Raw genomic sequence first — 27,957 nt, forward strand, 5'->3', positions numbered from 1 at the left:
CAAAAGTTTTTCAAAAGTTTCAGGAGGTTAACGGAGAATCACAGCAGCCGTGGCCGAGCTGCGAAGGATAATACGGGATTGGGACGTAACGCTCTTCGGCTGTCTTTATGAAAAAGTCCCCCTCGATTTTGGAGCCTTTATTTTTATGTGAACTTTATAAAGGATGTATTTCTACTAAAAGACCAACTTGAAACGCTGGAACGTTTTCCACCGAAATGGAAGGGAATATTCCATGGATTATTTTTTCATTTTTATTGTTTATGCATATCTGCGATGGTAAGTCCGATTAATTAACAATTAATTTCCGTAGATATCCAGAGGTAGTTTGAACATGTCTGGACAACAAAGACCGTACGCTTCCTAATCAAACCAGCGCTATCCGACCAATGACCTATGACATGCGTGTGTGCGAAAAAGGTTAAACTTTTATTTAGTATTTTATTACTATGACGACAGATAGTCTGCAAACATGTCCAAAGCCATTTCGAATAGCCTAGCCCAATTGAAGCGCAACAGATGGGACAATGGTAACATAGCAGAATAGGTTTACATGCATCTGAAAATATCATCAGCACAATAGTTTTTATGTGAATATAGCTCCCACGTCTGTATGGGGAAATGGTTGTATTTTTGTGTGTTGGTTGTCTTTCTTGTGATGGTTGCGAAGCTGCCTTCTGGATGAGCGCTGCTGCTCCGCCGGGTTAAGACAACCCGGGTTAAGCGCACAAGTGGCTCCTGTAACATCAGCAGCACTTTAAACGCGTCGGCTTGTGCACTGATGCAGAACATGATCATCTTCCAAAAACCTAAAAGCGTGAGCAGGTCTGGCTGAACATGAAACTGAGATATGAGGAATGATAAATGAACATTTCTCCAAGCAGAAACACTCTCACTATGTCAGCATGCAAGTCTATCAGGGGAAGGGAACACAACAGTGTTTATGCTTTTTTATTATTATTATATTTGTGTGTGTGTGTGTGTGTGTGTGTGTGTGTGTGTGTGTGTGTGTGTGTGTGTGTGTGTGTGTGTGCAGGATGCAACAAGTGGCAAAGGTTTCCTATAGACAATGCTCGAAATCTGTATCACTGAGTTTGGAAGAGGAGTTTCTCCATGACAAGCTGCTTTAGAAGGAGCTTTCCTACCTAAGACTGGAATTCTGTTCTGCAGTGATTTTTATTACTTCAATGACATGCTCCTCCTTTCCTCTATGGTTTACGTGGGTGACATAAAGTCATTAGTTAGTTGTGTGCTTCTATAACAAATTTCTCCAATTTCCACAGGTTTCCGTTGCGTGGATAAATACAGACCGTGTGAAAACGGAGGGACATGCATAGATTCATCCTCGCGGTGCATGTAAGTGGAACATACGCAAAGATCTGACTTTTCTCCTGCCTCAATACTTTTTACTTTTATTACTTTTTTTGAAAGGCATTCAAACCGCCTGCCTTGTGTGTAAATTGACAGGCTGTTATCTGCCAGTTGCTTCTTCAAAGGTTCATGGAAAGATTGATTTCCAGTCTAATTCTTAGTCTTAAACAGTGTATTGATTAGGCCTACACAGATGAGCACTATCAAGCCTCTACATGTTTGGCTGCTACACTTGTCTTTTTCACCTGTTAAAGAGCTTAGTCACACATACATCACAGCATTACGCTGCACAATGCCAATCAAGTTTTCCTTCTGTGTTTTCTCATTATGTGTCTTTGTTCCCTGCATGCTGTGGGCATTTTTGAGCCCTCACATCTTTAGACAGTGATAAGGCCTTTGTTTTTCAAATTTGTGAGGGGGGGGGTTGGGGTTGTGTGGGAACCTATAACAATAGTAAAGTTAAATAGCCTACAGTGTCTTGCCCGGGGGTCATTTGTCCTTTTTGAGAACCCTTTAGCTTAGGAAACATGCCTGAGTGTTTCAGATGGAGGAGATACTTTCATTGATAGAACAAAAACTCCTTGGTTGCCAGCTGCTTCCCTACAAAACAGTACATTTATTATTTTATTGGAGTGGACTTTACAATACTGCAGGGGTCAAAGTTGAGCCAACACAAGGAATTCACTTCTCAGAAACAATAGAGCAAATATTCTTTCATCTTCTTTCATCACGTGAAAGTAACTACATACTTCTGTAAAGTGATTATTCTGCCAGTAGTCGCCATTGCACACTAGACAATGTGTAACTCGACTGCATGTGGAACAAGTAACTACCTCCCACATTTTTTGCAATCATTAGCTGGAGCCACGATGGGTGAGTGTCATTAAGTGAGTCAATGTATAATTGTCTGCAGCCAGAGCCTTTTGTTCCAGCATATCCAACATCATTACTTTTCAACACCAAGCAGCATTTGGACTTACATAGCAATTAACTGTTGCCTAGCTTCAATATTAATCTCCAGATGTACTGTGTGTTATTTTGGAAGACACCATTCATTCATCCTTTGTGCTCCTTTAGTCCCTTTGTGCTGTGTACATGCATTAGGGGTGAAGGACTTGGGCATGTGTAATCACTATGCTGGTTCAGGGCCAACAAAAAAGAAGCACTTAAATTGCAAAGGGAAAGGATTTCTAATGGAAGGAGACATCAAATATACCACACAGTGTAGAAAGAGTCCCATAGCAGGGCAGAGCAGGGCAGAGCAGCGGAGCGGAGCGTGGACACATGAGAGTGGTCAGACCAGAGGTGAGTGGTGGAGCCACCCCACCCCTTCCCCTGGGAGCCTACCGAAACAGGAGATCCAAAACAGCAGAAAAGATCCTTTCTTCTACCAGATACCTGTCTGTAACCTGGCACCATCAGAACAGGGCGTCGAGAGGGAGAGAAGAAAAGCCACAGCAAAGTGAAGCCAATATACAGAGTAGAAAAACAGAATCAAAAATGCAGAGACAGATAGATAGACCTTAATGTTTGGCATTTTAAAAGGAGTTTGGAGAACCAATAGAAAATAACTTAACGCAACACATTGGTCTGTGTGGTTCACCTGTTCCTTTTTTGTTGTCTAGCCACTTGGTTATTTAGCAAGTAGCTTCTCAATTGATACTAACTGAGTGGCAGCTACCATAGTTCCTGTCCCAAATACCGATGTATCCTCTGTCTTGTTGGCGAACACAACCACACTATAGCTCAAGCATGCAAGAACAACTCTCTACCTTGTTAATTTCTTTGTGTCTCTGTGTGCTGGCTTCCTCCTCAGGTGGCTCAGTAAAGGTTTTGAGGAAGATGATTCCCATTGACATGCACTGTTCCTGAGATTTTTTACTTTCACTAAGTTCTAAATGACACTACTGTGGAGTTTTATCTAACCCACTGTTCTCCTTCAGAATTAATACTTAGCAGTGTACAATAAGTATTCCTTCCCTGACTTACTGTGGCCCAGAGTGTTGACCTTGACAGTGGAGGCTTGATAGTGTCACAGAAAATGCAGCCTTCGAGGTGAGCAGTCAGGAAGTCCAGTTGAAGAGCCTTTGGCCCCTCAGCTCCGCCCTGTGAGCAGAATGTGCCGCCTTGAGAGGGCCACAGTAGCGTGGCCGGAGGACAGATAATTAGGCAGATTGAGAGGGTGTCTTTCAGAGAGGATCCAGCTGGAGGGATCGGACTGGGGGTAGGGAATGGGTAGAGGGAGGCTGGGTTGAAGGGGGGGGAGTGGGGGGAGGGGTGGGCTGCGTAGAGGACAGCTGGTGGATGTTGTGATGGTAATCCAGTGAAGTCAGATCTTGACAAAGGGGAAGCATAGGGCCAGGTGCTGCCATTGAGCAGTCAGCCGCCCCCATACTGTGAGAGACAAGCTCGTGGAGGAATGAAGCCGGTAGCTCACAGTCCCTCTAGCACATGTTGCCTCTCTCACAGCGTAATGGCAACCGGGTCCACTCTTTCTGTCTCTGCGTGTCGTCCCAGCTCTGGCGGCTCATCCTCTGCCTCTGTCTCTCAACACAGTGGCAGATCACAGATTACGACCATCGCTTTCCTCTCAGCTCAATGGAAATAAATTGTGTGGCTTCTCTGCTGCATGAGGTCAAAGGATGGATACTGTGGTCCCCTTTATGTTATTAATGGTTTGCCCTTGGCCACAGTAGCAGAGTTGGGATATAAATTGTGAGTGTTTTGTTATGACCCTGCTACTCCCAACCTCTTAGAACATGATAAAAGAGAACATCTTTGACTTTGATTGGGAGCAGACTGTCCAGCGAGGTGGGAGTGCTGTTTCTCTAGTCAAGCGCTTATATCTGCCTACTTTATTTCCCTTTTGGAAACTAGCAGGAACTATACATGTCTTTGAAAAAAGGGATACATATCCTTTCTCCTTTTTTACCCACTGAAGACTAATTCAATTTTCTCAGAGTAGGCCACAACCTTTCCAAACGTGAAATGGGGTATCTAAAAGTTAATTTACCCCAAAAATGCATTTTTGAGGAACGCAATTGACAAAGAAGTGGAAATATACACACATGCCAAGTCACATATTTACTGACAGACCGTAGCAAAGAGACAGATTATATTGTTGGCTTAGTTCGGAGCACCTCAGGGCTAGTGTTTTCTTTGGCATCTTTATGGTGGATTAGAAAGGAATGCTTAGTAAGATTCCTCCTGTCCCTCTGGTGCTTTCAGGTTATTGTCCATACCTCCCATCCATTCACCCTGGTAGCCCCTTCAGGAATGCCTTTAACAATACAGTCAGCCTGGTCTCATTGAAAATGGGATGTTTGGAATGACTTGTTTGATTTGCAATTTTGAGAGCACCATATAGCCCATATCACTCACGCTGTCCTGACAGGCAGATGGAGCCATTGTCATGTCACTAATGCAATACAGACCCAATCGTTTGAAATTACTTAAAGAGAACAGTTGTCTTATCTATGAGGGGATGAGTACTATCTGACCAAAAGGTTACGCCATCATAGGGAGAAAGATTTGGGGTTTGTTGTGCCTTCTTCTCTCTGGGTCATGACTAGAGACTGGGAGCTGTGGTTTCCCAGGCCCTGTCCCAGGAAGTGGTGCCTTCTGACCTCCCTGCTACACACATCCTGTCTTATCAGAGAAGCTTTAGCAGCTTACTCAGCCTACCCAGGTCTCCGTGCTCCTTTTTCATCTTTTGCCTCATTTTACGTCATCCTCCCCACATGGCTACATCATGCCGAACCTGTTTCATCGTGTGTTACTTGCATTATTACTTATGTCTGCGTATGTGGACATGTAAAATAGTTTGCTCACTCACAAGTACACATGAAGAAAACTCTCAGTTAATGTCAGTTTTACATTTCTCTGAGTTGGCACGGGAACATCCAGTCGGGATTTGGGCATTAGTATTGTTTTTGGAGTCGATGTGTGTCTGAACCACATGCTTATGTAGGGATAAGCGTGCCTCTGAAGTCTCATCCCCAGTCCCCTGGTTGTTTGTTCTTATCCAGGAGAAAATGACTTCTGAAGAGACATTCAGGCAGGCCTGATTGGAATAACTGAGGTCTGCCAGCAAAAGTTCCCTAGTCTCTCCCTCCCCTTCAGAAGAGGAAGGGATGGGTCCATCATTAAATGATTCAGGAAAGGCATTCATTTTTCCACTAAACACATTTTCCATCTGACATCTTGATTTCAATGTTCACCATCTTCTTGTAATTTGAGATTTATCCACGTTTCTGGGGCTTAAATGCTGTGCCATATGGATATAAATTGAACTTGCTAAATAATTGTAATGTGTTGTAGTTTTATAAAATTAGTTATGAATGACCCAACTCTTTAACTTGAGATTGGCTGTTCTCTGTTGCTTATCATTAGGAGCCTATTCTATTGCACTGTAAACAAATCTCATTCTTTCAGGACTATAAGCATGTGAGAGTCTGCAGGTTAATATTAATCAGTGCAACAGTTTATCAGTTGTAGTTCTATTTAAGCTTCTTTAATTGTGCAGCAAATGTTTGCCCTGAAATTAGTAGCGATGCAGGCCATTAGAAGGTCTCAGATATCTTTTGTCACGTCATGTTTTTACTATGAAGGCTTATGTGAGACAAAACATTGGACAAGGCATTGAAGTTGATCCTTCATCCAAGGTTGGGGGGTAGGGTATTATTTAAATTTCAGTTTCAAAGTTTAATGGAATCTGGTTCAGTTTAGGTGGTTGGGTGGGGTTTATGTGGTTGAGTTCAGTGGAGAATGCTTTGAAAGAACTCGACCCTGGGATTCATGCAATGTGGTTATGGGCAAACGTGTTGCTATTTGAAAAATGTCAGGGAGGATTCTTCCAATAATCTGGTGACACTTGAGGCAAATTTGTTCCGATAGTTTATGGACAAAAAGTGTAAAAAAAGATGATCTCTTGTTGAGGTTTTTATAGCAGCATAATAGAACACTTAGCAACAAGAGAGTTTTTTTATTCTCTTGTTGCAGACTATCAGTCCCCACTGCCAAGGATATGCCAGACTTTTATATTTTTATACATGTAAATCTGAGTGTTGAGGGACTATCGGATGTGAGCGAGACTAATTGACAGCCTTCCTACCTTTCTAGTCAGATTCATTACTGCTTTCCCTCAAGAGAAAGTTAAATGTCCTCATATTCACATGTTAAATATTCATGGTCTGGGGGTGCTCTGGAAATCTCCTTCTGGAGATTTCAATACATCCATTGTGTGTCTTAGCACAATTGTTGAAACAAACTTTGCACTTTAAACCGTAAAACAGGAATCCTGTTTAGACATGACCATACCTAACTACCAGATGGAATTGGTGCTACCTGCATATGAAGGGGATCAGTCCTCTGAAGTGCCCCAACTGTCCTTACGAAACCCTGTCTCCCGACACCCCTTTTTTCTCACTCCGACTCTCTCTCACCATGGGTTACTGTTGCCAGGCTACAGCCCAGGCCTGTTGGTCCATGTAAGCCCAGGCCTGAAAGACTAGCTGTTTGGGTCACTGCCCCCCCCCCTCCCCCCCAGCACTTTCATACAAAGGAGTTCTGACTACTTTAGCTCTTTTATTTGGGCCACAAAACACTCCCCAACCCCCAATCTGGCTCTTTGCTGAGAAAGGGAGAGCCAAGCTGGGGAGAGCAGAGCAGAAGAGGTTGTTGCAAAGAGGGGGGGTGTGTGGATGGGCTCCTGTTGGCAGTGTGGTGTCAGTATGGACTTGCATAAAGAAGCAGAGTTGGTTCCTGCTTGCTTGCGGAGAGGAGGGGGTGGGAGGTCTGGGTTGAGAGAAGAAGACACTGTTGTAGTTTTCCCAATGACTAATATTTTGTTCCAGCAAACTTAGGCTCAAACAAATTCATAAAACTTTGATTAACACTTCACATGCAATATAGAAGTTGAAATCATGCCCCAAGTCAAAAGATGGTAGTTCTGTTGTTTTTTCCTCTTCCTCTCCAATAGTTTTAGGAAATGTGCTCTGAGATAGGAAGACTCCTTTATACTTCTTGCTTTGTGGAGCATGACTGTGTGTATGAACCGTGTCAGAGATTACAGCCTCTTTGTTCACAGGTGAGCCACCCTCTGACCTCTGGCAGAGGAGCTGCTATTGTATATGAGAGGATGAGCTCAGGTTACCCTGCTTCAGTGACCCAGAAAGCAGGAAAACTGGCATTGTGTTACACAAGTATAGGTGACGGATGTTTCGTCAGATGATCATCATAGAACTGAGAACTCGCAGTGTACTGCTGTAACGTCATATTTCAAATTACAGAAATGTGTTGTGAAGACATTTTAAAGCCTTCATCATTAAATGTTTAACAATTGCTATTCTTTCTTCCTTCCTGTATTCCTTTCTCTGTGGATCTTCTCTTTTACGGGTTCACGATACTACCTTTCCTCAGAAGCTGAGGCTGGTTGTAAGTTTCTTTTCTTTGTGTTTGGGTGTGTAGTGATCGGTGCATGTGTTTGCTTTTGGTGCAGTGGTGTAACAATCTTTAAAGTCTGTTAAGAGGAACTGTTAATGCACGTGTTTGTGAACAATGACCCTATCTCTTGAGTGTTGTGAAATAGCTTCTGTTTGTGTGTGTGTGTGCAAGTTTGTGTGTGTGTGTGTGTGTGTGCGTATGTGCATTTCCCATGAGTAAAACAGTACAGTTGTTTTGGCTTAAAGTCTGGCAGGAGACGTAGATGCCAGACAGCCAGAGGTACAATGACAGATGTGGACAGATGCACGGTGACGGAGCTGCAGCTGGCAAAAGTCCTCAAATGTGTTGACATGGGGGGGATTACCCATTTTGGCCATTCCTCCGCTGCACTCGAAGACCTCCTCCTCATCTGCTGTACACTTTTCCCCAAAGGTCAGAAGTCAACTCTCACTTAATATGACTCGGGCCCATTGCACAGAGGTGGCCTGCACCTGCCCCCCGCTTCCGCCACATATAAGGCTGGGCCCAAGCGTAGGCACGGTTCCTGCCCTGCTGTTCCCAGAAGTAGTGGAATCCACAAGGTTGTAAAGAGCCTGATAAGGAGACTCTCAGGTGCAGCAGGACAAAGTTGCATGTCTCTCACAGTCTCTGCACTGATAGCGCACTGATTTGTGTGTTATGGGAGTAGCATGCTGGCAATGAGTCAGATCGAGACAAAAGAATGTGTGTTTTGGCTACTCAGTTCAGTGTGTAGTTTTTAAGGGAGGACAATCAAGCATAACTACTATCGTCATTCTTACACACCAACACATACACACTTATACACTAAGACAAAAATAAACACCAATGCACTTCATTCTCATAGCTGAACTCACTTTATCCCAAATACCTATGTGAGACTCTGTGGCGCGGCATCAGCATGCTCTTGGACATCCAATACTTCCTGGAATGAGTTGTAAGTTCATTTCTGTCCACAGAGAGTCACAATGGTCTTCGGAGAACAACATCCAGTTAAGACTGCAGCTCGGTGGTTTTCACAAGCAGTCAAATGCCCACAGTATAGAGTGGCTCCAGAGGAATTTGACTGTCAGTCTGTGTTGTACTTTTCAGCTCTATAAGCAACTTTCTTCCTCGGCCCTTTCAAAGCCCTCTTTGTGCCACATTTGGGTGTCATTTTTTGTGACACCCGAGATTCCAGACATAGTCAATTTGCCTCTAAATAAACCCAGCCAAGCCATGACAAATAGCCATGGGGACCAAAAGTGGGGGGTGGGCAGGGGTGTTTGGTTGGGTGTCAGGCTTGCTTGTTCGTCTGTGAGGTTGCTGGGGCAACAGGGATCGTGCATTCGGAGCGAGCGCAGTGTTTTCGTAGCAAGGGACGAAGGATTACAGGAAATATGACATGACATTCTTGCGTGACCAGACCACTCTCTCGTCCTCTTCGTCGCCCTCTCCACCATTTCCACCTTCTAAAGACATTCTCTCCTGCAGAGCAGCCCCATCCCACTCCCTGCAGCCTGAGTGACATTATCATCACAATTAGACGGGGGACCTCTGACATTTGACCTCTCAGCGCTTGAGAGGAGGGGGTTGTTGGGGGAGAAAGCCAAGCTGGCGTTTATTGTGGCTTTTGGAGATGGAAGAGTAGCTGTGATAACTGTCTGAATAACTCAACAGTGGCGCTCCAGTGTGGCTTCACTTTAAATTCCACACAAAGTTACAGTGCCATATTGGTGCTCATGTTCATTCCCTACAGCATAAATAGTTGTTCCGCTCAGATAATTGATTATTTTTTGAATAGCCCAATGCACTGCTACTTTGAAAACCTATTACTTTTTCTGCACTGTTCCTGTATGCACGCTCTTGTGGAAATGCCTGTGTGCCTGTCTTCTTCATGTTTTCAATTTTCTATTGTCTTTGTCTCCAGTTTTTCTGAAACTGAGCATAAAAGCCAGAAAGAAACCAGGCAATTTCAGTGAATGTCTAGATCCGGATCAGCTTTAGTTTCCTAACCAGCGACAAGAGCCACAAAATTGTTAGTCTTTGTTAAAGTTTATTAAGGGGGGGGGATGCTTCTGTAAAAGAGAATAGATAAAATCCATTATTGATCCAGCCCAGTGGTTCCTCTACAATGAAAGAGAAGGCAGAGCCCAAGGGCAGGCCAAAACCCAGCCGTCACTGCCCTGTCATCAGCATCAAACAGCCTGTTTGAAGAGGGGGCTGGTCCCTAGCCAGGGGCTCCATTGTGGGTGTAGAGTTACCAGCTCAAACTGGACTCCTTAGTAAGTCCAAACCTTGTCTAAACTCCCATAGGACCTCTGCAGAGTGCTGTAGGAAGCAATTTCTTCTGTTTATCTCTTAGTTGAGCAGGTTTAGATCAAGCTTACACAATGTCTACAAAGCCCACGTCGTGAACACAGCAAGTTGCCAGAGCAGCAGGAGGAGGATCTTCAGCTCACCTTGTGTCTACATATATGCACATTTTTGAGTATAGATCACCTGCATTTTGGCAGTACTCAGAACTCAACAGTCAATCGCTGCACACATAAATGCAAGAAAATAGACTTGGAATGTAAAAATGCTCTTTGCATAGTGTTATGCATGTGAAACGGGAGCCATTACGTGGGGAAAAAAGCAGCTGTATTGATTAAAATAGAAACCTGTCTGCTCCACCAGGCACATGTGAGAAGGATGTGTGTCGGAAAAGCTTTGTGTGTCTAAAAGGCGTGAATGTTTCATCAAGCTGGTCACCGGTGTTTCATTCAATACCACAGCTGCTTCTCTTTTTCGGTTAATATGTGCCGTGTTATAGTCCTCGTTTTTTTCTCATGTCAGTATTTGTTGGCAATTGTCCTGATTCCAGACTGCTCCAGACTGTCTGTGTTTGTACTGCATGATAAGAACTTATGGAGTAAACTATGTTTTGACAAATTCGTTTCAGGTTGCAGAAGTATTTCTAAAGCCAATGTGTGAGTCAGGCAACAAGTCTTGCCAAGGTGTCATGGTCTGAAAGCCAAACCCAGAACTTAATGGGAATTAGGCTACACTGAGTGTCACAGTTCTTTGTTAAATACCTTAGCTTGTCATCTTGTGACCTGCTTTGACCTCCAGGCCAAAGACATCCTAATGTGTGTCTCTGTCTGTGTGAATTTGTTTGTCCAGATGTCGGCCGGGATTCATTGGTCCTGTCTGTCAGCACCTGGATCCCTGTCATCGCTCGCCATGTCTGAACGGAGCAGCTTGCAAGAGCCAAGTGGTCAACGGTATTCCACAATACACCTGCGTGTGCCAGAGAGGGTTCAGAGGTACATCCATCAGAATGTGTCTTCATTGGAAAGATCAGATCTGACACGGGAGACTGAATTTTAACTGAATGCAATTCACTTTCCAGGCCAAGACTGCTCCCTCATTGATGCCTGTGCCACAAGTCCCTGTGCCAATGGGGCCCGTTGTGCCAATTGGAATAACCACTACAACTGTTCCTGCCCACCTGGCTTCCAGGGAAAGAACTGCCGCAATGACATTGACGAGTGCCGCAAGCCTGGCGTGTGCCTCAACGGGGGCCTCTGCATTAACACCCATGGATCCTTCCGCTGTCAGTGCAAACCTGGATACAGCGGCCGCACATGCGAGGTGTCCACCCTTCCGTGCGCTCCGTCTCAGTGCCTTAATGGGGGCACATGTCGACAGACCAGCGACCATTCCTACGAGTGTGCTTGCCTACCAGGTAGAATAGCTCTCCCCTTTGTTTTCCTAGAGCCTCAACACAGTGCTACAGACATACAGATTTCCCCAGCCTGATGACGTAGCTAGTACGTAGTTGGTGCTGTTGCTGGGATTTACTCCTCTGCTCCCAGGTCAGCTTCCTGTCTGCTATTAATAGCTACTGATGATGGGAGAGGGGATGGTGGGAGAGTTGAAGAGGCGGCCCGCCGTCACTCTACTCCACTCTGGTCTTTCCACAACAGAAGGAATTTATTTTATGGGCCCTCTGGTTTCCCACTGGGGAACTGACAGGAAATGTCTCTTGCCAGAGAGGAAGTCATTGAAACTGTGAGAGATTATAAAACAAGCAAACACTGTGGGGAGTGCGGACCTCTGATGCAGGCAGGAGTCACGGCTCTTGCTGGCATCGTGTGGGAACCATCATGAGAAGATGTAAACAATCAGACACCCTCTGAACCTTTTTACTACCCACATTGCCCCACACCTCTGCTAGTGTGGGAAATATGACTGAAGGTCACGAGTAGAGTGGAACAGGAACCACTGATGTTTAATAAACTCTGCGTTGGTGTGTGTTACTGTGTATCATAACTCATTCTTCTCTCCATCTGCCTCAGGGTTTGAGGGCCACAACTGTGAGAATAATGTGGACGACTGTCCAGGTCACAAGTGTATGAACGGAGGAATATGTGTGGATGGAGTGAACACATACAATTGCCAGTGCCCACCAGAATGGACAGGTAACACTCTATTTACATCATATTTGAAATAAATGTTTTGTACATGTATCATGGTTAGTATGTGTGAGCTCATACGTCTTCTGATCACACTAGGGCAATACTGTGCTGAGGATGTCAACGAGTGTCTCATGCAGCCAAACGCCTGCCATAATGGGGGAACTTGCTTCAACACCATCGGTGGTCACACCTGTGTCTGTGTTAACGGCTGGACTGGAGACGACTGCAGCGAGAACATAGATGACTGTGCCATAGCCGTTTGCTTCAATGGAGCTACCTGCCATGACCGCGTAGCATCCTTCTTCTGCGAGTGCCCAGTTGGAAAGACCGGTAAGTGAGTTTGTCAAGGTGTCTCTATGCCCCTCTCAGTCCTGGCGGCTAAACTGTTGGCTTCATGTGTTTTCTTTCTCCCCCCCTGTCTCCACAGGTTTGCTGTGCCACCTTGATGATGCATGTGTGAGTAACCCTTGCAACGAGGGGGCAGTGTGCGACACCAACCCGCTGAACGGCCGTGCCATTTGCACATGTCCTGCCGGCTTTGTAGGAGGTGCCTGCAACCAGGACATGGACGAGTGTTCGATTGGTAAGTCTAACCCTTTAAAAAAAAAAAAAAAACATTTAACAGTACTGTCGTCATAGGCTCTCTGCTTTGTCTTTTTGTTTGAGTGTGTTTCATATACTTAACCTCAGCCTTCTCCCCACAGGCGCCAACCCTTGTGAGCATTTTGGGAAATGTGTGAACACGGAAGGCTCCTTCCAGTGTCAGTGCGGCCGGGGATATGCTGGCCCGCGATGTGAGATTGACATCAATGAATGCCTGTCCATGCCCTGCCAGAATGACGCCACTTGCTTGGACCGCATCGGAGAGTTCACCTGCATCTGCATGCCAGGTATTCCGGCCTGTTAACTTGTATGTCAGCACTGCCGATATAAAAATAGAACACCTCGGTTGAGCCTGTCATCTAACTAGAACCGCCGCAAACCCATAGCAGAGTGGCACACCTGATTATTTAAACTTGTTGAAGCATCATCTACAGTTGTGCCATACCGACTACCAGTGTAGACTGTTATGTAATGCATTCCCATTGACGTTGGGGGTGTGCAAGCACGGCTCTACTCTCACTACATTATCCAGCCAGACAGGGTATTAGTTTGGACTAAGTGATGGTTTGGACACTGGGTGACAAAAACACAGTGAAACTCTCACGCACAGTCCTACATGCATCCTGGGGTTTTGGGAACTATACAAATTAGAGCCGGGAGTCGGGTCTATAGGACTGTATGTGAGAGAGGGCGAGCAGTTAGGGGGAGGAGTGTGCTGTGAATACTAATGAGTGGTAGAGTGGTGGGAATGGAGCGGAACAATAGGGCCCCTCTGTGCTCCACTTTGCACCCCTCATACACAGAGAGGGAAAGAGGCCTTTTCCCAGAGCCTCTCCCCCTCCCCCTTCTTTTCCAGAGACAGGACCTTCCTCTTCACCCTCCTCATCATCAGCCAGCCTGGCAAAGGCTCATGTGGAGCTGCTGATTATTTCTGATTCCACGCTAGCCTCTTCCCCAGCACTCTGTTTCACCTCAACGCAGAATGTATAACATGCGTTTGTTGAATGGGACACTGACCCAGGGAGGGGTAGTGATCTTTGGACAGTAGGGTGTGGTGTTTTCAGGTCAGTCGGCTGGGAACACTTGGGATGCTCTAGGGATCTTTTAATCCTTCCCGTGGGTCAGCAGAGACCAATGTCAAAATCTCTGAGGCCTCTCGTGAGAGGAAAGTTTCCCACAGATCCTTTTTCCCTATTGCTAAGAGTACACACAATCATGTGTGCCACGCTGACTTGAACTGACATACGTGGACATGAACGCAACAAAAACTGCAAAAACACAAGTGAATTCAGTGTGAACCTCTATCTTCCAGGCTACATGGGGACTTACTGTGAGGTTGATGTAGATGACTGCGAGAGCAACCCATGTGTGAATGATGGCATCTGTCGGGACATGGTCAATGGCTTCACATGCACCTGCCAGCCAGGTAAGACTTTTCTGACTAACCGTTATTTCTATTCCCTGTGTTTTATTTTTTATATCTCTGGTAACAATTCCAACTCAGTGACAGCGGTATTAAGAGCCGAGAGCCAAAGTTTAAATGTCCACAGAACCAGAGGAGGGAGGGTCAGTTTGCTACTTCTGCCTGCTGGTGCTCAGAGCTACCACTCATATAAAAAGGCAGGCCCACAAGGCTGCCTGTCCTCTCCTCCTGCCTGAACAAAGACACTATTGTGACCCCCGCTGGAATGTGGAAGGGACAGCAGTCTCCCTCATCCTGCCCTGGTGGTGGTGGGGAACAGCAGTCCTGCTAATGAGATTCTTTTCCAGGTCCTCAATTTACATCTGGGACAGACGTCCCCTCTCCACCCCCCATCTAGCTATTGAGCCGGTGGAGCTGATGCAGGAAGGGGATGGGGGGGTCCCTACAAGAGAAAACAATCCCACCGTCTCCTCTAACCCCCCCTTTAGCAGCCCAAGCACCAACACACAGACCGTCCTGACACTGTTAATCAACTGAGCAGTGTGCTACCAATTCACCCCTGTCTGGGCACTGTGCCCACTGCTTTCAGGCCAGGCTCAGTTTCTCAAGCTTTTCAAACCAGTAGATTTGAGATATTAAAACTGATGTTATTATCGTTGTTGTTCATATTATTGCAGTTGTTGTTGAGGAAATATTCTGTTTCTCCGCACATTCCATATGGTTTTATTTACCACAGAAACCAGACATAATGAAATCATAATGAAGTCAGCTCAAGCTGCACACAATGGATCTTTTTTTCCCACAAAATTCTTTTATTTTCAGATCCACCTTTGTATGCAATAGATTGTAAGTGCCTCCCCAAAAAAACATTATCAAGGTCACAGGCCTTCCGTTTTCTGTAGTCATCATCTTAGCATTGGTTCAAGTGCACAGATGACATGTCCTTAACCAGCCGAGACGCTCTCAAACCCAACCTTAGCCAGACGTTACCAACCTAGCCAAAGACCTCTGGCCTTCTAAGAAGAGACAGAACTGCCCTCTGACCTGAGCGTGGACCTTTCCACTGGACTTTCTTTCTGACCCTTCAACTCTGTGTTTGCATGTCCCAGGGTTTACCGGCACCATGTGTCAGATCGACATAGATGAGTGCGCCAGCACACCCTGCCAGAATGGAGCGAAATGCTACGACCGGCCCAATGGCTTCGAGTGCCGCTGTGCTGAAGGTAAGGCCTTCTGTACCTAGTAGTTGTCTGTGAATAATTGTTAGAAACTACACGGCTTAACATGTCTTCCCAGACAGAAGAGCAGGTGTACCTTAACCACTTGTCTTTGTTAAGTGTTCAGTGTTTGGGGGGGGGGGTCAGCTATTTCTCTGGATGTCTGCTGGCCAAGCAGACTGACTTGAGGCCCCTAATCCCCCTCTTTCCCTCGCCGGCTCTCAGGATCATGGGGTCACTGAGGACCAGCAGTTGCCAAGAAAAGAGCCTTGGTCATCACCCCAACATCTGTTCATCTGTTGAACCCCCACACACCACCTCATGCTGCGTCCTCACTTTCGTTCCATGACATTCGGTCATTTGCATGTTTTAAAACAAGCCCAGATACAGTTAGCTACAAGTTGGTCACAGAGGCTCCGTGTATGAGCTAACTGTGTGTGTATACATTGATATTTAATGTTTAATGTTTGCTTGGACCTAAGTCTACGGAGGAGCCTGCTTCATTGTTTCAGTGGCCAGCTGCTTGGTATTCCCTGTGTTTGTGGGCCCCTTCTGTTGAGTGAAGTGGCCCTGTTTGACGTGGCGCAGTCTATTGTTCCCTCCGCCACTGAGAACAAAAGCAGGACTGGGAGGCCTGTGTAGGGCCCTTCTTTACTGCTTTGCCCAACTCAGCACTGCACTACACACATACCACACAAATCAACACTTGCTTGCCCAATGCCCAGACACTGTCGACATGAAAACCACAGTAATCACAACCAAAAACCTTAGAAGCTTTTAGAAAGAAAAAGTAGGAAACAGACAGAGGAAGTTCACTCAGAAAAGGAGGAAGATTGAGATTAGAATTAAAACAGCTTTCATTCTTGCCTCAACATCGATCTCCATTTATGCTTTGTTTCTCTTTAGGTTATGAAGGGACACTTTGCGAGAGTAACATCAACAACTGTCAGCCTGACCCATGCCACCATGGTACTTGTGTAGATGGCATTGCCAGCTACACCTGTAACTGTGATGCTGGCTACACTGGCTATCGCTGTGAGAACCAGCTCAATGAGTGCCACAGCAACCCTTGTCAGAATGGGGGCAAGTGTGTGGACCTGGTCAACAAGTATATCTGCCAGTGCCAACATGGAACCTCAGGTAAGAGGAACAACACCAAAATCACATAGTCTGACTTGCTAACTCAAATCTTTGAATCAATCCTAAAAAAAATTTAAAAAAAGATCTTGCCAACATTTACTGAAACTCTAGGCTAAATCATGTTGTATGCTCATACATACCGAAGCATATTCCGCTTCGGTATGTATGACCTTTGATCAAATGTTAATAAATTGTAAAACTCTCTCTCCAACTAACTCTTTGTCAAACACAGGTACAAATTGTGAAATCAACTTTGATGATTGTGCCAGCAACCCATGCGACTATGGCATCTGCAAAGATGGCATTAACCGTTACGACTGTGTTTGCAAACCAGGCTTCACTGGTAAGGCCCGCTGAAAGTGAAAGCACAAATTTGAGATGAAAAATATATCCTCATATGAAACGTTTACAAACACACTTCTGATTGTGTCAAACATCTCTCCCGCCAGGTCCCAAGTGCAATGTAGAGATAGACGAGTGTGCATCCAGCCCCTGTAGAAATGGGGGGACATGTGTGGATGAAGAAAATGGATTTCACTGCCAGTGTCCGGAGGGCTTCAAGCCCCCTTACTGTTACTCCCAGGTGGACGAGTGTGGCAGCAGCCCATGTGTCCATGGCTCATGCAGGGATGACATCAACGGGTATGCTCTATTCCAGACTTTGACCAAGCATATGTACATTTACAACTTGACATCTTTTGGATTTACCGATCATAATCCTTAATTCCAGTTATCGCTGTGACTGTGAACCTGGATGGGTGGGGAAGAACTGTGACCTGGACAGGAACGACTGTTTGCCGAGTCCCTGCCAGAATGCTGGCACGTGCATCGACCAGCTCAATGGCTTCATGTGCAAGTGTCGCCAAGGCTTCAGAGGTAAGAGGATGGCATGGTTTCGCAACACACAGTAACCACTGGAGTCATCAACATCAAAAAGTACAGCACAAAGAGAGGAATTACAGCACATGCAATAAATGAAGTCGTAACTGAGTAGCTTATAGACTTGACTTGTAGTCTAAAAGACTCCTACTATGTCCTCTCATCATTTTCCAGACATCTACCTCCCCCTAGTGGTGTGTTAAAAATGTGCCGATACATTCAGTGTTTGGCCAAGTCTCGGGCTCATCATTTTCAGTTCTGTAATATGTGTTCATGTCTTCTCTGCCCCTCCGACAGGTAACCTCTGCCAGGTGAACATCAACGAATGTTCATCCAGTCCCTGTCTGAACAAGGGCACCTGTGTGGACGGTGTGGCCAGTTTCACCTGTCTGTGTGAGCTTCCTTACAGTGGACCCACTTGCGCTGATGTTCTCACCCCTTGTTCACCTAACCCCTGTGCCAATCACGCCCTCTGCACACACACACCAGACTATATGGGCTACCAATGTAACTGCCAGTCAGGGTGGCAAGGTAAGTTCATTTTGCACCGCCTCCTCTTTGTTCATATTGTTCATATTGATAGTCTTGAATCTTAGAGAAATTCTTAATGCATAAATGTTTATGATCTTAACCTTATTGTACCCTTCTGCTGCATTTTTCAGGTCAGTTGTGTAACGTGGATGTAAATGAATGCATCTCAAACCCCTGCAAGAACCGCGGGACCTGCACTAACACGCTTGGAGGCTTTGTGTGCTCCTGCAGAGCTGGGTTTACTGGGCTGACGTGTGAAACAGACATCAATGACTGTTCCCCTAGTGAGTAGCCATGTAAACATAGTGTTCTGAATGACTGTAATTGTCTGTTGGCGTCAAACACAATGCCAGGTCCTTGTCTTCTGTTCTTGACCATAGTCGTCCTTTCCTTTTGTGCCATCAGACCCTTGCCTAAGTGGAGGTTCCTGCACAGATGGTGTGAACTCCTTCCACTGTAGCTGCCTGGCAGGCTTCACAGGACCCCGCTGTGCCTTAGAGATCAATGAATGTCAGAGTTCCCCCTGCAAAAACGGAGGCACATGCACAGACTATGTTAACTCCTACACTTGCACCTGTAGGCCTGGCTTTACCGGCATCCACTGTGAAACCAACATCCCCGATTGTACTGAAAGGTAAGTGCTTGTGTTCAAGTTGTAGAAATATCTCTGTGCTTTATCTATCTGCATATTTATACACGTGTTTATATGTGACAATAAAACTTAAACACACGTGTTCCCTTGTGTCTGCAGCTCCTGCTTCAATGGAGGGACGTGCACAGATAAGATCAATGGCTATTCCTGTACCTGCCGCTCAGGCTTCACTGGCTCCCACTGCCAATACGAGGTCAACGAGTGTGACTCCCAGCCCTGCCTCAATGGAGGCATCTGTCAAGATGCCCTGGAGTCGTTCCGTTGCTCCTGCCCCAAGGGCTACACTGGCAACCGCTGCCAGGTACACACACACTCAATGACACTTCTTGAATGGTCTCCTTATGGCCTTGTGTCTTCGTGACTTTATGTTTTTAGACTAATAAATACTGAGAATTGTCCCGTGTGCCTCTTGCCCACCCAGACACCAGTCGACTGGTGCAGACGCTCATCTTCCTGTCAAAATGGAGGACGCTGTCGCCAGAAGGATGCTTCTTTCATCTGTGACTGTAATAACGGCTGGTCTGGACGTTACTGTGACATCTCCAGGGTCTCTTGTGAGACAGCTGCTCGCCAGAGAGGTATGTGAATATTATATGAAATGTAACTCTGAGGCCTGTATTCGTGGTGTAACTGAGTAGAGTAACATTTCCTCCTGCATCTCTCCAACCAGGCCTCCAGACAGACGAGCTTTGCCACCACGGTGGTCACTGTGTGAACACTGGGAATGCCCACTATTGTAAGTGTCCTGCCGATTACACTGGAAGCTATTGCGAAAGCCAAGTGGACCACTGTGAAGACAAACCCTGCCGCAATGGTGCCACCTGCAGGGGATATGTGGGAGGATACCAGTGTGACGTGAGTACATTGCTTTGTCAATATTATGTGGTACTGTGTCATATTTCAGCAGAGTCAGTATTTACACAGTGCTTTGTCCCAATCATGGAGATACTAATAATATTGTCCTCTGCATGTCATTACAGTGTATGCCAGGCTTTACTGGACAGAACTGCGAGATAGAGATCAATGAGTGCCAGTCTCATCCTTGCCAGAACGGAGGCACTTGCATTGATCTGGTGGGACATTACATCTGCTCCTGCCCCCCTGGCACACTGGGTATGCAAGCAAGTTAAAGAGAAACCTAATCTCTAAAGACATTACACTATATGAACTACATTGTGACTGTAATGTGACTAACGTATAATACATATCAGCTTGTATTTAATAATCCTCTCTCCTTTCAAAGGTGTCCTCTGTGAGATCAACGAAGATGACTGTGCTGCACCTTTAAGGCCGCGCAGTGCTCCTCCCAAGTGCCTTAACAATGGCACCTGTGTCGACAGAGTTGGTGGATACCGCTGCAATTGTCCCCCCGGATTCACAGGGGAAAGATGCGAGGGAGACATAAACGAGTGTCTCTCTAACCCCTGCAGTCCCTCCAACAGCCTTGACTGTATCCAGCTGCCCAATGACTACCAATGCGTCTGCAAGCCCGGCTTCACCGGCCGGCGGTGTCAAAGCAGGTTCAGTGTGTGCGAGTCCCAGCCTTGTCAGAGCGGAGGAGTCTGTTCTGTCTCCGGCAGCTCTTCTCTGGGATACAGCTGCACGTGTCAGCTTGTGAGTGCACATTCACATTAAGATGAAACACCTCATGCTATTTTGTTTATTCATTGTAGCTTTTCTGATTTGTGTATTGAAAGTTCACAAACTATGTGCACGTTTGATGTCTATCTTTAGGGTTACGCTGGGCCAAATTGTGAAAGAAGCATGTCCTGTCGGGAGCTGTCCTGCTACAATGGAGGGAGCTGTGCACTTACCATGAGAGGGGCACGTTGCACCTGCCTGCCGGGTTACGGCGGGCCCCAGTGTCAGCATCGCAGCAATGAAGGCTGCTCCTCCCAGCCCTGCCGGAATGGAGGGTTGTGCACCGAAGAGACCAGCTTCCCGTACTTCCACTGCCAGTGTCCCAGTGGCTGGACAGGTAAACGGTGCGAGCAGAGCAGCAGAGCCGCCGAGGTTCCAACACCTTCGTGCCCTCTCGCAGACTGCCATGGCAAAGCCAACGACGGGGTTTGCGACAAGGAATGCAACACATTCCTTTGCAGCTGGGACGGCGGCGACTGCTCTCTCACAGTGAACCCCTGGGCTCGTTGTACCGACTGCTGGCGTGTCTTCAACAACAGCCAGTGTGATGAGTCCTGCAACAACGTTGAATGTCTCTATGACAACTTTGACTGCAAGAACAAGGAGAAAGTTTGCAAGTGAGTTCACTTTTACTGTAAAGGGGACCCCCCACACATTTACTCTGTACTGTACTAAGAAAACCTGAGCTCATCCTTTTGTTCATGTCATCTCCAGTCCAATATACGAAGCCTACTGTATAGACCACCATGCTGATGGAGAGTGTGACCAGGGCTGCAACACAGAGGAGTGCGGATGGGATGGATTGGACTGTGCAGCGAAGGTTCCAGAAGACCTCGCTGAAGGTGTCTTGGTTTTGGTAGTCCTACTGCCTCCGGAGGAGCTTGTCCGCACTAGCAGAGCTTTCCTGCAGAAATTAAGTGCTATCCTACACACTACACTCCGCTTCCGACTGGACGAAAACGGAGAAGCCATGATCCGCCCCTACACCCGTCGAGAGGCGCGCCTCAAGCGGGAACTGCAGCCTCAGCAGGAGGTCATCGGGTCAGTCAAGCCTTCCTACAGTAAACATAAAAGCTGAAGCCTTTCCTGTAGATCGTACATTACACTAAATACCTTTCTCTCTGCTATCCCTGTAGATCTATAGTGTACCTGGAAATAGACAACCGCCTGTGCTCTCAGGGCTCGGAGGATTGTTTCCCTACAGCTGACAGTGCTGCAGACTACCTGGGAGCCCTGTCAGCTGTAGAAATGCTCCGGTTCCCTTACCCACTCAAGGAAGCCCGTGGTGAGTAGTAATACTTCAAGAACCCAAAATAAACGTAAAACTAATTAGGCACACATGTATGAATTCTACTTTGCCTTCTCACCACAGGTGAAAAGAAGATTATTTTTGAAGCTGACCCCATCCCTCAATGGGCCAAGCTGATGCTGGTGGGCATAGCCTCTCTTTTCATTTTGGTCATCCTCGTCATCGGCATGTTGATTGCTCGTCGAAAGAGAGAACACAGTACCCTTTGGTTCCCAGAGGGCTTCTTCCTCAAAAAGGAACCCAGCAGCAACAAGAACCGCAGGGAACCTGTGGGTCAGGATGCTTTGGGAATGAAGTAAGTTATTTGTGTGGAAATGTTAACTGAATTGCTTTAGCAATACGATTTGTGCTTACATTGTTTAACATATTCATCTACAAACAGACACATGCCAAAAACTGTGGAGGAATCTCTCCTTGGAGATCACAGTGACCAGTGGATGGACACAGACTGCCCGGAGCCAAAAAGGCTCAAGGTCAGTGAAACTTACCTAATGTACCTCATCAATTTACACCCAAGCACAGTGTCTACGTAAAGTTTACAACATTATTTCAGCCTGTATTTAAGTCTGCAGTAGTAACAAAATAGAGTTGTGTGTGTGTTTTCAGGTTGAGGAGCCCAGTATGCTCTCAGACAGTGAAGATGCCGTGGACAGCAGGCAGTGGACACAGCATCACCTTGCAGCCGCAGACATCCGTGTGCCTCCCACCATGGCCCTCACCCCGCCTCAAGGAGAGTTTGAAAGTGACTGCATGGACGTTAACGTCCGAGGCCCAGGTAGTGAGTCCAACTTTTAAGATATGCGTGATATGCACATTTTTTTATACTGTCTTTATATGATCTGTCATGTTTAGCACTTGAATAGACATAAATTGACCCTGTTTTCATCTGCTGCCAGATGGTTTTACACCTCTGATGCTGGCATCGTTCTGTGGAGGCGGCTTAGAGCCGGAGGTAACCGAGGAGGAGGAAAATGAGGAGTGTTCGGCCAACATCATCTCCGACCTAATCTACCAGGGAGCCTCCCTGGCTGCCCAAACAGACCGCACTGGTGAGACAGCCCTCCACCTGGCTGCGCGCTACGCCCGCGCCGATGCTGCTAAGAGGCTGCTGGACGCCGGGGCAGACGCCAACGCTCAGGATAACACAGGACGTACACCGCTACATGCTGCCGTGGCTGCAGATGCACAGGGCGTTTTCCAGGTAAACGAACATCAACGTATTCTGTTTATTGACCACATCGGTGGTCGAAATGTCTACAACTTATTTTAGCATTGGATGAATCATAATGTTTATCCCATTCTTTTCTACCCTGCCAGATTCTGATCAGAAATCGGGCCACTGATCTCGACTCCCGTATGTATGACGGCTCCACTGCGCTGATCCTGGCAGCACGGCTGGCAGTAGAGGGCATGGTAGAGGAGCTCATCACTTGCCATGCTGATGTCAATGCAGTAGATGAATTGGGTAAGTGTGTAATCTTGTCGTGATGTTCCTGTTTTGTGATGATATTCACTGAAACTATAGATTTGTAACATCATGGTTTGTCTCCTCTTTCAGGTAAATCGTCCTTGCACTGGGCTGCTGCCGTTAACAATGTGGACGCCACCATTGCTCTGCTGAAGAATAGTGCAAACAAAGACATGCAAGATCTCAAGGTATAACAGCCACGTAGACTTTTGCATCAATGTGGCTTAAATAGAGATATGTTTGTATCTAACACAGTCTCTGTTTTTTATTTTCAGGAGGAGACCCCTCTGTTCCTTGCAGCCCGTGAGGGCAGCTTGGAGGCTGTGAAGGTGCTGCTGGCTCACTTTGCAAACAGAGAGATCACCGATCATATGGACAGGTTGCCCCGGGACATTGCTCAGGAGCGTATGCACCACGACATTGTGCAGCTTCTTGATGAATACAACACAGTCAGGAGTCCCCAGGGCCATGGAGGGGGTGGACACCACCTCGCTGGGGTACATACTCTGTCTCCTCTCATGTGCCCTCCCAGCGCCTTCATGCCTAGTCTGAAGAACACCCCACAGGGCAAGAAGAACCGTCGGCCTGGGGTCAAGGGTTCTAGTCTGGGAGGCCAACATACTACCAGTATGAAGGAGTCAGTCAAGGCCCGTAATAAGAAACTCACCCTGGACATGCAGAGTGCCTTACTGGACAGCTCAGTTACCCTGTCCCCAGTCGACTCACTAGACTCACCCCATGGGGGAGCTAACAATGCTGGCTACATCACCAACCCCACTTCCCCTGTGGCCATGCAGTCACCAGGGCTCTACCATTCTTCCATGTCTGTCCCAAACACCCCGATGGTACATAGTAGCATGTTGGAGGGGGGTGGCCCCTTTGCTGTGTCTCTAGCCCAACTCAATGACCTGGGAGCTGCAGGAATGTCCTTGCAGGGACGCGTCTCCATGGCTTCAGATGTCAACCATGGATATGTGCTGAGTCCAAGCCAGATGGGGATCAACATGGGCTTGGTCAGTCCTGTCAGTGTGCCCTTTGACTGGCACAGCCGGATGGCCTCCTCCCAGTGTGGTCAGCAGGTGGTGAATCTTGTGCAGAGTAGCCAGGCGGGCATGCACCCTCAGAGCCCAGCCATGCAGCAGCAGAGCATGCTGATGCACCAACAGCAGCTTTACCGTAATACCATGCTGCAGCCCACACCTGTTACCTCCACACCCACGATCAGCCCAGTCAAGCTGCCCTCCATTGCTGAGCAGCAGCAGCAGCAGCAGCAACAGCAGCAACAGCAGCAGCAGCAGCTCATGAACCACTCCATCGCCAGCCAGCAGAGCATGGCCCGCATGGGCACCTCCACCCCACCGACACCCCAGACCTCCCAGCCTCCGCCATCCTTCTTCCAGCAGCAGATGCCTCAGCAGTCTTCACAACCCCTGCCTCCTGCTCAGCCCCCACAGGCAGCCACACCAGCAGCCCAGACCAGCCAGGCTCTGCCCTCCCAGCCTGGTGGCAGCACTGCAGGAACGGAGGATTACCCAACCCCTCCCTCTCAGCACAGCTACTCCTCCGCACTCGATGCCACGCCCAAGCATTACCTCCATTTGCCCAGTGAGCACCCCTACCTGACCCCCTCCCCAGAGTCTCCAGAGCCCTGGTCCAGCCCCTCTCCTCACTGTGTCTCTGATTGGTCAGATTCGACGCCCAGCCCAGCAGTTGCTGGCCCTGCCCAGACCCAAATTACTCAAATCCCAGAGGCCAATGGCAAGATGCAGGTGTTTGCATAAAGATCTAATGGCCTCTGCTTGAAAAGGGACCTGGGGTAAAATAATTTGTGGACTGGCTCTTGGGCCTGTCTGTTTATATGTGTCAGCCTGTTTCCAAGATTTTCATTGGATTTGGATTGACTATGATTATCACGAGGACCGTCTGCTAGTGATTCTTGCAGAGAAATAAAGTAAAGGGAAATGTGTGTTGTCTGAAAAAACAGCAGACAAATTAATGAAGTAATTCTGTCACAGATGGACTTGTTTTTTATTATAAAAAAAAAAGTATATGAAGAAAACCAAGTCTTTCATTTCAAAGACTTAGGGATGCTCTCCTGGAAACTAACAAACATTTAAAAAGTAGATAAGAGAAAAAAGTAAAATGTTGAAGGGAATTCATTTATTTTTATTTATTGTTTTTATCTCTCTGAATTGCCTTTTAAGGTGTTTTCACCCTCTTTCTGTTCTAGCTTCTCACATAATGTCACCCCCTCCTATTTTATATGGGCCGCCTACATTTCTATTTAGCCAGTGTGGCACGTGACGGTAAAGGAATATAATTCATCATCAGACCAGTTAACAGACGGAGGAATGTCCACCTCTCTTGACTGATATTTATTTAGGCCAACAACAACTGACAAAGATGAGAAACTGGTTCTAGCAGATATATATATTAAGAGTTGATCAGCAGTAGTGATATGTTCGGATTTTATTGAATTGTGGTTATTGATTACGTTTTATATGAGTATTATGAATAAGAATGTAGATGAGTGTCTCTGAAGCACTTCAAATGACCTGCCTCGAAGGGCAAGTGTGGGTCTATACAACATTTAACTGCAATGGATATTTATAATATATGGGTGGCATTTAATCCATGGTAATTTTCCCTATGAACTTTTATGATAAATCATTGGAGTAATGGTTTAGGTGTAATGCTGCCATATCTCACTGACTGTACATACAGGACTCTTACCTCCAGTTCCGCTGTCAGCCCTGACACCTGTATCGTTTCGTCTTTAAAATCAGCCTCTCACTGCCCTTTTTAGGTTATTTTTGTTTGTTTGTTCCTTTTGTTTTATACTCTGTATATTTGTGAAAACCATGGATACCTTTTTTTTTTTTAACATCACTTCAGATGTACTAAGCTATGCTTATCAGCTGCTATTTTATATCACTCTTCCCTGCAAACATTCCTACATTTTGCCTACCCTGTTTAGTCTGGTTGCTGGGCCTCTCAGCAGCATCCAACAAAAAAAAAGTAGAACCAGATGACGGGTAGAAGTTGAATTTGTCGAGCCCTTGTCCTTCACTGGACTGCATGGAAACATTCCCCGGACTATCTGTGGCAGACGAGGTCTCGTTGACACTCTGGCCCGGTCTCTGGTAGTGTCTGTCTGTGGTGGAGTAGTGGTCAGTGTGAGGGTGTGGCTGCTGGGCTGTGACTGCTTTTGCCCTGTCACTCCTCAGGGAGGTGTTTTACGGCATGCAGTGGGACACTTCCTCTGCATCTACAGTAGCTCCCAGTCCAAGGCCAGCGGAGATGCATCTTAAGATGATCATTAGAAGAGACTGAAGGAAAGAACACTACTATGTAGTGCTGCGCCTTTAAACTTCTTGCAACATTCTTTGATGACACTCCCAGTCGTCCAGCTAACACCTTGTGTAATGACCAACTCTTCACCCCCCCACATGACCCGAGTGTTTAGGATAGAGGTCATCCTCTCCTTAACGTTCTGTGGACATTTTAGCATAAAGTCAGCTGATAGTAGTAGAGATTTGAGTAAATAACCATTGCATTTTCATCTTGCGACATCATGAGCAGAAATTAGTAGGCCACCACTCCTAGCTACTACTTTTGTGGTGACCTAACACTGTCCCTAGTTGTGTCATAGAGTTTATCTTTCATTCTTTGTTTTATCCTGTTCACTATAGACTCAGCTACTGTTTGGATCAGACCTGGGAAACATGTTGTTGTTCACAGTCCAGTTCACATTTTACTTATGAAAACTGTGTGTTTTTTTTATTATTTTATTTTTATATATAACTGGTCATTCAATTTCCCTACCAGGTCGCACTAAGTGTTTTGTACATTTCAACCTCCCAACTTATGTTTGTAAATATGTTTGTTCTGGGTAGATATTTGCTTGAGAAGTCTTATGTTTCTGAAATGACTATGTACTAAAAAGGACAAAAATAAAATGTACTTCATTTAGCATTATTTGAAGCTGAGGCTGCGACTGATATTTTATTGGTCTTGTGTTATTAGAACAGTCATAGATATTTTCCAACATTATTAATTTCTATACTTGTTTAAAAGTAGTTTAAATCATTGTACATAAACCTTTCCACGTTTTTTCATTTTACAGTCAAAAATTGTAAAGTTACTTATAATAAAAAACTGTAGGGAACTACATGTTTTTGTGTCCTGGTTTTCAGTGATCTTATTTTTAATGAGGATGTTCATTAATTCAGGTCCTCATGATAATAACCGTTAAAATAAAACTGAAAATACAGTTACTTGAGATTAATTGTTCAACACTCTTTAATAATACATCCTTGATTTTTGAAATCAGTTGATATAGGACTGAATTGTCCAAAATGTTGCATGCTAACAACCTACAGTCTAAAAAAAATACCGAAACAAGGAATGAACACTGATCGCCCTGAGCTAAGACTTTGAAGAGTAAAAGGCCTTCATTACTCCTCCGTCTCCCAGAGCAGGAGGGCCACAAGCTTCATTTTAGTAGCTCAGTACTCCAGCCAGTAAAACACCCCTAAGACCTGGAAGTTACTTTTTTGTTTCAGGAATTTCCTTTGGACATGATGGTAATGATGATATGTTATTCACTTGTTTGCCAGCTTGTCTGCCATCTGCACTGCACTGACATTCGATATCATCAACTCAAGTCATCACAACTTGAACACAATTAGCACACATTTACCCAGGTGGATGACTAGGAGTCACACACCAATCAGAACGGAGAAGACGAGGACACAGGAGAGGTGGAAGAGCAAGGAGACAAATAGTTTCAGATGAAATTGGTGCACCACTTGTTAACCAC

At 46.1% G+C, this 27,957-nt stretch overlaps 1 protein-coding gene across 1 annotated transcript; it reads left to right on the forward strand.

The window, feature by feature from the left end:
• Window positions 1–27,119, forward strand: notch3 (notch receptor 3). The gene is made up of 32 exons (XM_084038085.1): window positions 1–276; window positions 1,281–1,353; window positions 10,975–11,117; window positions 11,204–11,539; window positions 12,153–12,275; window positions 12,369–12,602; window positions 12,700–12,855; window positions 12,977–13,162; window positions 14,188–14,301; window positions 15,408–15,521; window positions 16,422–16,655; window positions 16,888–16,998; window positions 17,105–17,297; window positions 17,386–17,531; window positions 17,832–18,065; window positions 18,197–18,349; window positions 18,471–18,699; window positions 18,817–19,018; window positions 19,139–19,295; window positions 19,388–19,572; window positions 19,698–19,830; window positions 19,961–20,331; window positions 20,452–20,975; window positions 21,073–21,399; window positions 21,495–21,643; window positions 21,731–21,962; window positions 22,050–22,140; window positions 22,274–22,442; window positions 22,564–22,868; window positions 22,985–23,132; window positions 23,226–23,323; window positions 23,411–27,119. The coding sequence occupies exons 1-32, from the start codon at window positions 216–218 to the stop codon at window positions 24,914–24,916; spliced, it is 7,437 nt and encodes a 2,478-aa protein (XP_083894211.1). The 5' UTR covers window positions 1–215; the 3' UTR covers window positions 24,917–27,119.
• Window positions 27,120–27,957: the final 838 nt, after the last annotated feature.

Source organism: Eutrigla gurnardus (genome assembly GCF_963514095.1).
Source record: "Eutrigla gurnardus genome assembly, chromosome: 20".
In the NCBI taxonomy this organism is placed as follows: domain Eukaryota; kingdom Metazoa; phylum Chordata; class Actinopteri; order Perciformes; family Triglidae; genus Eutrigla; species Eutrigla gurnardus.

Excerpts from the sequence above, each read along its gene's own strand:
- notch3 (XM_084038085.1), top strand. The coding sequence starts at position 216 with ATGGAAGGGAATATTCCATGGATTATTTTTTCATTTTTATTGTTTATG. Across the intron at positions 12,603-12,699 it reads GTGCCCAGTTGGAAAGACCG|GTTTGCTGTGCCACCTTGAT; the intron begins GTAAGTGAGTTT and ends CTGTCTCCACAG. Across the intron at positions 23,324-23,410 it reads AAGACATGCAAGATCTCAAG|GAGGAGACCCCTCTGTTCCT; the intron begins GTATAACAGCCA and ends TTTTATTTTCAG.